The 13,819-nt window shown below is 32.6% G+C and overlaps 1 protein-coding gene across 2 annotated transcripts; it reads right to left on the bottom strand.

The window, feature by feature from the left end:
* Positions 1–9,518: 9,518 nt before the first annotated feature.
* LOC112754754 (cation/calcium exchanger 2) lies at positions 9,519–13,362 on the bottom strand. Of its 2 annotated transcripts, XR_011874446.1 has the most exons (3): positions 12,919–13,327; positions 10,943–12,720; positions 9,519–10,011 (listed from the first exon to the last, which is right to left on the bottom strand). XR_011874446.1 is itself a non-coding variant. In XM_025802510.3 (2 exons), exon 2 carries the CDS (start codon positions 12,701–12,703, stop codon positions 11,024–11,026), a length of 1,680 nt encoding a protein of 559 aa, XP_025658295.1. In that variant the 5' UTR covers positions 12,704–12,720; positions 12,919–13,362; the 3' UTR covers positions 10,801–11,023. The 2 variants fall into 2 exon arrangements, 1 of the variants encoding a protein (XP_025658295.1); XM_025802510.3 differs by lacking the exon at positions 9,519–10,011 and having other exon boundaries at positions 10,801–12,720; positions 12,919–13,362.
* Between the last annotated feature and the right edge of the window lie 457 nt (positions 13,363–13,819).

The raw sequence follows: 13,819 nt of genomic DNA, 5'->3' as shown, positions 1-13,819 counted from the left end.
ACGCCCTTAGTGTGCAATCCTGGCGTTTAACGCCAGACTGCTGCTTGTTTCTGGCGTTAAACGCCAGCTTTTCCCCTTTCTTGGCGTTGAACGCCAACTTGGTGCTTGTTTCTGGCGTTTAACGCCAGCTTGATGCTTCTTTCTGGCGTTAAACGCCAGTCTGATGCTTCTTACTGGCGTTTAAACGCCAGTAAGCTCTTCCTCCAGGGTGAGCTGTTTTTAATGCTGTTTTTCATTCTATTTTTTAGGGGTGTAATCGGTTCGGTTTGGTTCGGTTTTCGACCGAAAACCAACCGAACCAACCTGATCGGTTGTATGTTGATATCAACCATTCGGTTGACTGCTTTCTGGACAACCGAACCAAACCGAACCGAATCAACAGCGGTTTGGTTCGGTCAGTTTTTCGGTTTTTTTATACCTAATAAACAGAATTTAAAATATCATAAAATAAAGTTTAAAACCTTCAATAAACTAGAATAACAAGAGTATATCACATCCAAATCCAATACAAATTCAACTTAATTAAATATAAAACAAAGGCAATTAAAAATGTCTAGCAAACCAACAAAAATAAACACACTTTAAACCGCAACAGTCACTTTAAAACAAATAAAAACCAAACAGCCAATCAACCACCATGCTTAATCTGAATCCACACCAGACTCATCCTCATCTTCTCCGGTTGGTGCAATTTCTACAAAAATAAAACAAGAAAATCAATATAGATTATAAATATAATATAGATTATAGATTATAAACATAAACCATGAAAGGAACTACAAAACCATGCAGCCATATATATGCAGAACAAAACCACAGCAGCTCATAACAGTACAACTGGCTAGTTTATTTGCATCATTTAATACTCACCAACTGCCATATAATCAAGCAGAATTTAAATTCATTAACAGCTCTAACAGTCCACCAAAACAAGCATCATTGGATTTAAAAACAACATATTCTAACAAGTAGAAGGCAAGTTATTATTTCACAAGCAATGTATTCAATGAATATCTCTATTTCTCATCCAGGAAAAAAATTAAAATAAATAAATAAAGCGATGCATTATCCAGCCAATTCTATTTTATATATACCTTGTTATGTATATGACATTATTATTACAGAAAATTACTCTACACAAATTACTCTAATGATTCAGCCATTGCACAAAATCTTCACATTAAAGGATCTTGGTTCCTTATCATAGTTTCTTGGAATTGAAGTTTATAGAACAGATTCTATGCAGTTTGTCCCAAACAAAATATATAATAGACCTTCTATCAAAATTGGGAATGAGTGAAGCTAGTCCAATGGCTATCTCAATGATTTCATCCCTAAAATTACTATCAACTGGATCAGAGAAGTTTAATAGTAATGAAAGTTAGCCAGTTCATGCATAGTCCACTAAAGCTGAATTCTAAAGCTTGACAGCTGCTGAAGCAGAGATCACATGGGTTTAGAATCTACCTCAAAAATTAAACATCAAACTTCATATTATTTCACAAGTAATGTATTTCACAAGCATTATCCTGTGAGTTCTTGATGCAGCCAATACAAACAGACTATCTAAAAATAGAATTTCTAAAAAACATAACCACAAAGGCACAAACAGAATTTCTAAAAATCATAACCACAAATAGAATTTGTAAAAACAATTGTTCAGGTTAAATCAAGCACAACATTACTAAACAGAATCTCTAAAAATAATTGTTCAGAATTTCTAATCTCCGAAGAAGACATTGTGGAGTTGCTTTTTGCAGGAGATGGGAGATGGCTTGGTGACAGGAGTGCTGCTCGGCGCTTGAGTTGGACTGCGACAGCCACTGGAGTCTTGCTTGGAGACTGGACTGCTGCTCGGTGACAGGACTGCTTCTCGGTGAATCGATTGCTCCTCGGCGACGGCGACCCAACGACGCAGCGACGGCGACCCTGTGACGGCGACCCTGCGACGGCGATGACTGAAGAGAAGAAGAGATGAAGAGAAGCTAGGGTTCTCCTTCAGGGTCTCCTTCTCTCGAGCATGGTGGAATCGAAGGTGGAAGTGTGGAACCGTGGAAGAGAAGAAGAGAGGAAGAATGCTAGGGTTCTGGATTTGGTTTTCGCGTAAAAGAGAGGAAGAAAGCTAGGGTTGTGTGTGAAGTTGCCCTTTTATACCTAGGTTAAAGGGCAACTTAGTAAAAGCACACCATTGAACCCTCATTCTTCGGTTCGGTCCGGTTCGGTTCGGTTTCTGCCGAGTCAACCGAAAACCGAACCGAACCGATCGGTTTACTTCGGAAAAAAAACCAAAAAAACCGATTTTTTTGGTTTTCTAATCGGTTGTTGTAAAATTCGGTTCGGTTCTGCGGTAATTTTCGGTCCGATTCGGTAACTTACACCCCTACTATTTTTTATTTTTCAGTAATTTTTGTGACTTCACATGATCATCAACCTACAGAAAATATAAAATAGCAATGCAAACTAAATAGATATAGTTAAATAACATTGGGTTGCCTCCCAACAAGCGCTTCTTTATTGTCAATAGCTTGACACTGAGCTCTCATGGAGCCTCACAGATAATCAGAGCAGGGTTGGGGCCTATCAACACCAAACTTAGAGTTTGGTTGTGGCCTCCCAACACCAAACTTAGAGTTTGAATGTGGGGATTTTGTTTGAATCTGTATTGAGAGAAGCTTTTCATGCTTCCTTTCCATGGTTACAGAAGGAGAACCTTGTGTCTTATAGTTTGCAATGTCTGCAAACCACAGAGCTTCCTGAATAGCAAACAATTGCTCATCCGGAAAGGTTTCAGAGATCTCAGTAGGAGGGAGGGATGCTCCTGCTACTGGTTCTATCCGGGATAGGTGATCAGCTAATTGATTCTTTGTCCCTTTTCTGTCTCTTATTTCTATATCAAACTCTTGCAGAAGCAGCACCCATCTTATTTAAGCCTTTTGTTCTCTTCAACAAGATCAACAATACTTTCGACTTCTTTTAATTATTCTTTAAGGTAAGCATTTTCAGTATTCAAAATATCATTTTTCAGATTTAAGTTCATGGAATTGATTAAAAAAATTCTAATCTTTTCAGTAAGATCATCAATCATCGTATGGAGTTCTTTATTAATGGGTTCAAGAAAGATTACCTCATTGTTTTGACTGTGGTCGGCCATTAAGCATGCTTGAGAGTTGTGGTCTGATTATTCATCCTCTTCAGTGTCATTTTCTAGATCTTCCTAAGAAGCCATGAGTCATTTCTTCTTGTCCCTCCAAGAATTGTCTTCTCTCTTGAACTTGGGATAATCGTATTTGTAATGTCCAGCTTCTTTGCAATTGTAGAAGACGACCTTGCTAATGTCCTTCTTTGGTTCTTTTGAGCTGCCTCCTCTACTTCTTCCTTTTTGTCTCATCAGCCTTCTAAGTTTTCTAGCAAAAAAACACAATCTCGTCATCTGATAAACAGTCACTGGATTCATCTTCCAATGTTTCAGTATATGACTTAAGAGCTACTCTTTTTTTATGTGTGCCATTTTTCATGTGAGTGATTTTGTAAGCTAGTAACTTCTCTCTCAGCTCATCATAGGTCATTTGTTTAGGTTACTGCTTTCAGAGATAACAGTAGTCTTGGTTTTCCACTATTTTGTTACGCTTCTTAAGACTTTCCTCACCAACATTTGTTTGAAATGAGTAATTCTCATAGCATCCAAGCTATTATTGATGATAGAAAATCTCTCAAATATTTCATCTATTGATTCTTCTTCTTTCATAGTAAACATTTTATACTCTTTACTTAACATGTCAATCCTTATTTTTTTTTTTTTTTACTTGTGTGGTACCCTCACGTGTAACTTGGAGCTTATCCCAGATTTTTTTTGCTGTTTTGCATCTAGAAACCTTCTGGTATTCTTCGAAGCTGATGGCATAGTTTAGCATGTTGACAGCCTTGGCATTTAGTTCCACTTTTTTCTTGTCATCATCATTCCATTCTGCTTCTATTTTAGGATCAACAACTCCTTCAACGCTTGTTTTGGTTAAAATTTAAGGACCATTCATGATTATCTTTCAGAGGTTGTAATTCACATATTGAACAAATATCTTCATTCTTTCTTTTCAATAGTTGTATTTTTTTCCATTGAAGAATAAAAGTCTATTGTTGGATTGTCCTTCTGTCAGTGTGTAATCCACTGTGTTAGATCCCATATTGTTTGCCATCTGGATCTTTTTTCCAAGCTGTGAAGCTTAATCTCTTTGAGACCAAGCTCTGATATCAATTGATAGATATCAGTGGTTAAAAGAAGAAAGGTTGAATCTTGGCCTCTTTTTTACTTTGCTTGATTTATCTTAGAGTTGGATGGAACTTCTGGATTCAGTAGTGTTACCTTAGGTGAAAAGTAAGAGATTATTCTATTTTGTCTCTTATCGTAGGATGAGCCAAAACTGAAATACGTGCAAGGTATAAAGTTGTGAAGTCTAGCTGGATAGAATAAGTAGGAGATTATTCTGTTTTGTCTTCTGAAGTGAAAAACTAGAAATAGAGAAGAGAAGAAGAAGTGACACAACCATATATCTTAGCTCAGCTACTCAGTGCAATGTAGCCTACATCCAGTCTCCATCACAACTATGATGGAATTTCACCATGATCAAGATTACATTCACTAATTTTTCTAGGATTCTACCCAATCCTATCTGGGATAAATCCAGTTTCTAACCCAAACCAGATTTGACTAGGAACTCACCCTAACTTTCAACAGCAAAGTGCTCACCCAACTTGCAAGAAAATTCCCTCAGGATCATGACATCAAAACAGAAATACATACAAAGAATTTCTGAAATAAACACTGGCTTTTCTCCACGTCTAACTCTCTTGCTTTTTTTTCACTCAATGGCTTTTTCTTACATACCTTACTGTAATACCTTTTACCATTGAAACAAAGAAAGACTAGATTGAGAAAACAGAATATTCATTAAAAACCATGAAAGAGAAGAAGGTAATGCTCTCTAAACTATGGGATCCCAAACTTAGTGCTCTCACTTCTTGCCACAATCCTTGGTCGTTCACCCCTTTAATAGAGGAGTGAAGCTTCCAAAGCTTGAAACTTTGCTTCAGCACATTTGACTTCTTCTCCCAAAAAATCAGTAGCAGCAGCGACGTCACAGATGAGAGATAGAGTAGAAGCAGTGATTGAATTATACATGCATCCATACCTTATATCTTCTCTTTCATCCTTTTTTAAGTTGCTTCTTGAATATGAACCTTTCATTCTTACTTTGGCTCCAAGTTTGATTCATGAACGTTGATTCACAGCAGAGTGTCACTTCTTCAACATCTTTAACTTTTTACTTCCGTACATACAAGGAGAATATTTTTTTTACCGAGCTTCAATGAAGCATAAATGTGGAATGCTTTTTGTAATTTGTCCTTCGGATGTGATCTTTGCCTTTAGTCATAGCTTGTTTGACTTTCTTCTTTTATGATTGAATTGGTAACTCACTTTTTATATTTTGATTTTGTCCTAATTCAGAGCTTTTCTTTTTCTTTTTTTCTTTTGAACTTTCACGTGGGTGAAGAAAAAGAGGGAAGAGAGAAGATAGAATTTGGTTTCGGCGGTGTGTGTTTAATTCAGATGAAAATGAATTTCAATTTCTTAGTTAGCCATTAAGTTAGAGAAGGAATGAATTTAGATCACCTAGTTAGGCTTGTGATTGTTCTTGGTCCATATTCTAAACATGATGATGAGTGCTTTGTTTAAATTGAACCAATGCTGGGCTGCATTAATTTGTTGAGCCTGTTTTCTTATTTTTTGGGTCAGTATAATTAAATTAATTTGTTGAGTACACTAAATAAATATATATTTGACTTTTAATCTAATAATAATATTTAATCATCATCTATAATATATTGTTAGTTTTTCAAACTCAACACATATCTTTATTGTATTTGTTAAAAATAAATTAGTCAATATAATTTGCTAATAATAAAAATAGGAGATTTGCGTAAATAATGTTGTATTAGGAAAAATTTATTATTAATTATGTTTTTTAGTTTAAATAAATAACAAACCAAAAAAAATGTTTTACAATTTTTGTACTGGTGGAAAATAACTAATTATGATTGTTTCATAAAATAAGAAAAATAAAAAATAACTATTTTATTCATGTAAGACAATAAGTGACAAACTTAAAAATTTATGTATGGTGTGGTTAAAGTGTCCCAACATTTTTTCATAGAATAAAATAATAAAAATGTTAGATGCCCAAGTATTTTTATTAACCAAGTTATTAAAATTTAAACTTCAGTTATGCGCCCTTTTCTTTCTCCTCTTTCTCTTTCTCCAATGTCGTCATTGTCGCTGTCGCCACCATTACCACCATCACCATCGTCGTCACTGCTACCGCTGCCACCGTTGGGTCACCATCACCATTGTCTTTGTTGTTTTGTTGTTTAATTTCTTTTTTTTGTGAATTTGATGTATCTTTTTTATGGAGTGAAATTACGAATGTCTTTTATATTATTTTTTTATGCTTAATATTTGTGTGCTATAGTTGTAAATTTGTGTATTATGTTGAACAAAAATGTGTGCTATGCTTAAATATTTGTGTGCTGTAATAAACCAAAATTTGTTTAATGGTTTTTGATAAATTAGTGTGAGCTACCAGGCTATTAACTTCGATTATTACTTGTGTTATTTTTCTATATTCGATATTTGTGTTCTATTGTATATATTTTTGTTTTTTTTTATTATGGTTATTTATGATAATCTTAGTTTTCTTTAATTGAGTTGTTTGAAAAATTAGTGTTATTCTATGATTCTGGTTTTTGTGCCATATGTGCGAATTTGTGCGCTATGCTAAACAAAAATGTGTATTACACTTAAATATTTGTGTGCTATGATAAACCAGAATTTGTTTAATGATACCTACCAAATTAGTGTATGTGAGCTACCAACTATTAGTTTCGATTACTTGTGTGCTATGAAAATGAAGGGGTGTGTTGTTTCACTTTGTTTGATTTACACATGTAATATGGTATGATGTTTGCAGTGTTCATGGACAACTGCAAGAAAGACAAGGTGATCGCTGAACTTTTCAAGAGCCATTGCATTTAAAGCTGATTTGTACTTTTTGCATCTAAGGACAACATTCCATGAACACAAAGAAGATGTATTGAGTGTACTCAAAGATTGCCATGCCACATTTTCTATGGACCCTAATAACCAAGAAATGTTGGAACTTCACATCAGAGTTAATACCCATGAGCCATGATGACATACTTAAAAAGAGTGTCAACAGCACCTTTTTATGTGTGTGTTTATTTTTTTTTTTTTGAAAAATAGAATCCGTAATGTAACATTGGCTTGCAATGAATGGTGATCGATTTACATACTATGAAGAAAAAGAGACAGAAAAAAATAAATGTGTAACAAAACTCAATAAAAGAATATACACATAAATTTTGGTGTTGCAAAAATTTGTGTGCTGTGCTTCGAAAATTTGTGTGCTATATCGATAAAGTTTATCAAGAGCATCTTTGTGTGTGTGTGTGTTTTTTTTTTTTTTTTGGAAAATAGAACCTGTAATGTAACATTGGCTTGCAATGAATGGTGATTGGTTTGCAGAAAAAGAGAGAGAAAAAATAATTATGTAAAAGAACTCAATAAAAGAATACACACTTAAATTTTGGTGCAGCAAAAATTTGTGTGCTGTGCTTCAAAAAATTGTGTTATGTGCAAAAATTTGTGTTATGTAAAAAAATTTGTGTGCTATATCGATAAATTTGTGTTATGTGCTATACTTTAAAAATTTGTGTTGCTCTCCAACAAAAATTTGTGTGCTGCGGAAAGTGTAGAAAGACTTGTACATGTAGTACAAACTCTTTGAATTGTACGCTAGTGAAGCATTGGAGCGTGTGTCACAAATTTTATTTTGAAAGTAATTTTTATTATAGTTGGACCAACGAATTTAGTTAGACTTAGTTACCAAAATGACTTATATATGTAGCATTATTGATAAAATAATATATAATATAAATGTGTAGATATACGGTAGAAAAATCACTTTTTAATTTTGGGTTGCGTTTTTCACAAGTGTTTTTTAACATTATTGAAGGTGTGTTTTATTATTTAGAGATCTTAAATTTAAACATCAGATTTATAATTTATAATTTTTTTTAGATATGTAAATTTAAGAATTATATTTATTTTTTTATTTTAAACATGTAAATTAGATCTTTCAATTTATTTGATAATAAAAAAAAATTATTTTAACACAAATCAACTCTCTAATTTACATGTTATGAAATCTTACTCTTAGATTTTTTTACAAATTTTATTATTTTTTAAAATTGACGATTTGATTTATTATTTAAAATTAAAAAAATAAAATTTATATCAAATAAAACACACTAATTAATTATTACAATAATTTTTTTATATCTAAAAAAATTAACATAGAAAAATAGTATAAATATTAGTGTATTAATAGATACTAATTCACATTTTTTAAAAAATACTTTTAAGAAGTGTTGTTAAATAATAAAAAATATTATTTTAATTTTAGCATAATTTTATATCATAATTATCATCGTAATCATCATATATATATATATATATATATGTGGCGATTTAAATGATTGATGTAGAAAACGTCGGTTCCAACAATAATTGAACTTGGGATTAAGAGAAGGACAAGCAAACTGCATGAAAGTGATCTTTCTCGTTTAAATCAATCACTAACATTTTGATACTGTTCGACATAAAATAGAGAGAAATGCGACGTCGTTTTGATGGCAACTGAACTGAATTGTGCTCCAACATTATATTATTTTATTTTATTTTATTTTATTTTATTTATTTATTTTAAGAATGGGGCGAAATTCACCCATCTCTTAACAAATTATATATATTTAGTCGTATTTTTACATAATATGAAACTTCCTAGTTTAAAAAAAAAAAAAAAAAAAACAAAGAGGAAGATAAAATGATAAATTGTATTTGATACACACATAGCCACATATAGGTCTACCATGGATCAGGATTAGGCCTATATATAGTTTGTTATTTGGATAAGATTAATTAGCTTTTCTAGTCTATGAATAGTAATTAAATAAGGACCGAACATCATTTCAAATCAATAAAATAGATTATGAATATTGTCTGTGATACATGCATGGATCGGCTTGCATGGATTATTGGACTATTATTTTGATTATGAAACTTTCTTAATTTTAGTGGAAGCATATAGTAACATACAAGTGAAGTTTATCAAAATTCCAGTTTTTTGAATTAGAATTTAATAAGAACGAAGAAAAGGAAAAGCTTTTAAAATTTGTCGTTTTCGCTTCCTTCTTTTAAAAATCGAAACTAATAAGTACGTACGTACCCCAATAATAATAATAATTTCTTTTTCTAAAATCAACATTCACAAACAGCTCAATAATAATATGGCAATCCACACCCAAGTCTCAATTCAACTTCAAACAAAATTTTCATCACATATTTTTTTCGACATGATCTTGGCCTTATGTTATGAGACATGAAAACGTTGATAGTAAATAACTAAATTCTGTTTATTGAACCAAAAAATCAGGCTAGATAGATAGATTTCTATCCCAAACGTAACTTTGGCACTTGATTTTTCTCTCCTACTTTGCCATCCCATCGTAAGGACCGAAGAAAGCATGAAAAAGTTGAGCCACTAAATCAATAAAAGGACTAAGATTATGCCCCTACAAAGAAAAATGAATAAGATTGGGTAGGCACAGAGACCTATCTAATCACCCCAACAAGGTAGCTTAATTTGTCAAAAGAATAATCTAAAAGTTTTGGACACTTGTTACATAGAAATTCATTATCTTTTAACGCTGCGAGACAAATTTGGTTATCACTTATTGGCATGTAACGCATCACCGTTAAAAGAGTTTAGAACGACATCAGCATCAATCTTGGTGGTTACCCTTTTGGCATTTCTTGATTGTGTCTCATTATAGGTATCATCAAATCAACTTTTTAATATGTGGTGTGGAATGATGTTCATCCTACATTAAATATTATACATGATCCGCATTAATGCAATTGACATAGTTAATAATAATAATAATAATGATAATAATAATAATAGTAAAGTTAAGTTAAAAGGATGAGATAATGCTGTATACTCAATGATTAAATAAAACAGTAAACAAAGAAGGATTAGGGTATTATTAATGCTACATAAATAAAAATTACTTTGTTAAATCTGATTCGTTAACTAAAAATCTCAAATTGGAGCCTCTGTTAATAAAGAAAAAAAAAATCTTCTAAAGTAAAAAAATTTAAAGAGTGATAAAATAATATTTCAATCATCTTTAAATAATTTGTAATATTTATTATCTTAATTTAAAAATAATTAAAATATTTTTATTATTTTACTAATCTTTTTATTTTAAAAAAAATTATTATCTAAAATTTAATTCGTGAATAAAAAGGAAAAATCTTCGGTAAAAAATCTTTATTTTATTTGTCATAAGACCCTGATCAAATAAGGTTGGATTAGTTGAATTTCTAAGCGTTCTATGTAGATATATAAAAAAATCAATCACAAAATCAATTATTTGTATAAAATATATATTAAAATATAAAATATATATTAAAAATATATTAAACAACGCATGTATAAATACAAATATATAATAATAAAATTATTGTTTCTGATAATAAGATTCGGATATTAGTAATTTATGAAGAAAACGAGTGAAAAAAGGTTAAACATCGAATCTAGAAAAATTAAATTAAACTAGTTAATACTGTATTCATAATAATTAAGAAAAACAGTAAACTTGGAGGAATGATTTAAACATATATTATATATAAACATTGTCTCCAAAACAAAATCCAGATATCTGGATGCATAAAACATGGCATTGACCATGAAAAGCTAGGTACAAACAACAGTGGAAGAAATCATGAAGCTAAGAGATTTACACTTACCTAATGACAGTGACATAGTATAAGTTCTCCTTTACAGAAAAATAGTGTCAGTTGCTAAAACATCTGACCCAAAAATGTTGTTCATTTTGGTAATATATCCTGAAATTGGCAAGTCCCTAATGTCTGAATCAGCCTCAGAAACAATGAAATGAAGTAAACGGCAAGAAGCCCTCCCCCTAAGAGTGAATCAAGCTTCATATCCCTTCTTACCAACACCAAAAGTGCCCAAATCAATCCAATTACCAAAAGTGTTAGTGTTTCCCAAAGATATGGATCTTTTGGTATAATAACAGAATTTGGATACTGTGACCAAGTTGAACTTGCAAGGGATAAGCCTAATCCAATCACAGTGTTGAATATAGGGCCAGCATAACAACCTGATATTGCAATTTGAGCACCTTCTGTCCCACCATGTAACGCCATAGTCAAATTTGTCACTAAGTCTCCAATTGAATTTCCCCAAGCAAGAACTGTTAGCCCCAAAATTGAAGGACTAATTCCGTATATGTAACCAAGTGAGACCAACAATCCAACCAGTTCTTGAGCTGAAATGTAACTCCATGTAACACTCATCACAAACCCCCCTGCAAGCCAAGGGAACATGTACTTCTTCGGCGGACTAGATGGCTCGGTGGTGAAGAATGCGGCTACGGCTAAGATGATTCCGATTAATAATCCGGTTCCATAGACCGTTAGGCTTCCCGGGGTCCAGAGAGAAGACAATAGCAATGGTGATAACAGGGCTGACAGAATTGCATATGGTTTGGACCATCTCTCTTCACAAACAACCGGAATTGTCAATCTCCTTGGCAAGTAAAGTGGCAACTCCAAGACACAAAGTGAAAATCTACAAACTGGAGATTTCTTAAAGCAGAATTTCTCCTCAAAGTTGAACCTACATTCTTGAGATCCATTTTCATCATTACCAATTACTCCTTTCTCCATTCCAATGATAAGGGGCACGGACGGATCGTCGCCATTACTCGATTGACCGTCGCTAGAGTCACCCTTCCACCGGGTCGACGAGATGTAGACAATAACCACATAAACAACATACATCAAACAGAAGCTAATTGCCCCAATAACATTGATCTCGCCGGCAATTAAGATGGCGAACAAGCACACAAGCACAAAGAGAAGAAAACTGACATCTCTTATCAATGCAGACTTCTTAACTCGAATTCCTCGATGCCTAACCGATATGCTAACAATCCCAACCACAACGCAGGACACAAAGGAAGCACCCCCAAGCACAGTGTTGAATCCAATACCTCCAGTGCCACTGCCATTGAAGGAAACAAGTGTTGCAAAGACATCACAGGCACCATTGCCAAGGGAAAGAAGGGTTACTCCAGCAACTGTTGGGGACAATCTCAGCAATTTTGAGAGGCTCTCAAGGGAAGGGCAAAAGTATTCAGAAGCAGTGTTAGCTAGAAGGTAGAACAAGACCAATAGCCAAAGGAACAAAAGGGTTTGACCAAAAAGAGCTAAATCCCCAAATTTGCAGTAGAAAAGGTAAAGATAATCAACATAACCCTCAGTGACACAAGGGTCATTGGATTTCAAGTACAAGCACTTTGCTTCGTTGTCACTGAGGCTGTGAAAGCTCTTGCAAGAATCATCATTCTCATCAATGTCACCAAGGGTAAAATGGTACTTTCTCAGAGGAAGCTGTTCTGAAGGAGAGTTGACATGAAGAACAAGGAAAACAGAGAAGACGATGAGGAAAGACGCGTTCAGCAACAAGGTGGAATAACCCATGCGTTTGGAGACAGAAACTGCGGTGTTATCCATGTTAAGAGAGAGAGGTTAACAAAACAAAGCAAAACCCAGTTGCAAAATCACAGAAAGTTGGAAACTTGACGATTAAGAAAACTCAAAATCCAAGCCTTAAATAACAAGATATGAAGAAAGAGGAAACCCAATTAAAAGAGAAAGTAGCATAACAGATTAAAGAGAGAAAAAACAAATCATACCTTAAACTCCAAACTTGGTGGTGCCTATTGGTATTTTCCTTTTGCTTCTATCTAATTCTGATTAGATTTGGATGAGGGAGAGAAAGAGAATTTGGCGAAACTTTAGGAAGTGGGATATGTGCGGTGTATTTAGATTAAGATATAAGGTATGTGTCATTGAGAAGAGATGACAAAGACAGAGAACGGAACAGCATGAGTAGTTGCCACACGCGGCTTGTGTGTTTGTGTTTTTATGGTGTCTTGGGAAGTTGAGAGTGGGCAGTGAATGTGTGTTTGAAGTGGGAAGAAAACAGAAAAAAAGGGAATGATGAAAGTGCACACGTGTCGGTGAAAAAGAAGAAGTTGCTATTCCAGGTGGTGGAGGGAGAAGGAGAACATTACTCGCTCCGTAATTTCCAATTTCATACCTGTGCGGGGAAACTATAAAAGAATAATTTAAAGGATGACACCAATTATACCGCTTGTATGCTAAAATAGATGAATACGTCTTTCATCTAAAATTAATACTAAAAGATGGTTAAATTACGATTTAGTCAAAATTTTTAAATTATTTAATAAATTTTAAATATTAATTTTATCTAGGGATATATATATACTTGAGTTTTTATTTTTAAATATATGAATATTTAAATTTATTTTAGAATATAACAAAATACATAAATTTAAAATAATATTATATATATATAATTATGTAAAGTGTATATTAAAATTAATTAATAAAATATATATTTAATTATAAAATATATATTAATAATAAATTTAACCATATATATATATATATATATTTATATATAAATATATAATAGCTAATTTTAATAATTAATTTTAATAAATAAATAAAATTTTATATTTATGTAATATTAATATACATACTCATATTTTTCACATAATAATATATAAA

Source organism: Arachis hypogaea, chromosome 16 (genome assembly GCF_003086295.3).
Source record: "Arachis hypogaea cultivar Tifrunner chromosome 16, arahy.Tifrunner.gnm2.J5K5, whole genome shotgun sequence".
NCBI classification, from domain to species: domain Eukaryota; kingdom Viridiplantae; phylum Streptophyta; class Magnoliopsida; order Fabales; family Fabaceae; genus Arachis; species Arachis hypogaea.
Note: the sequence above shows the minus strand (reverse complement) of the source record. Positions and strands in the feature narration are given on the sequence as shown.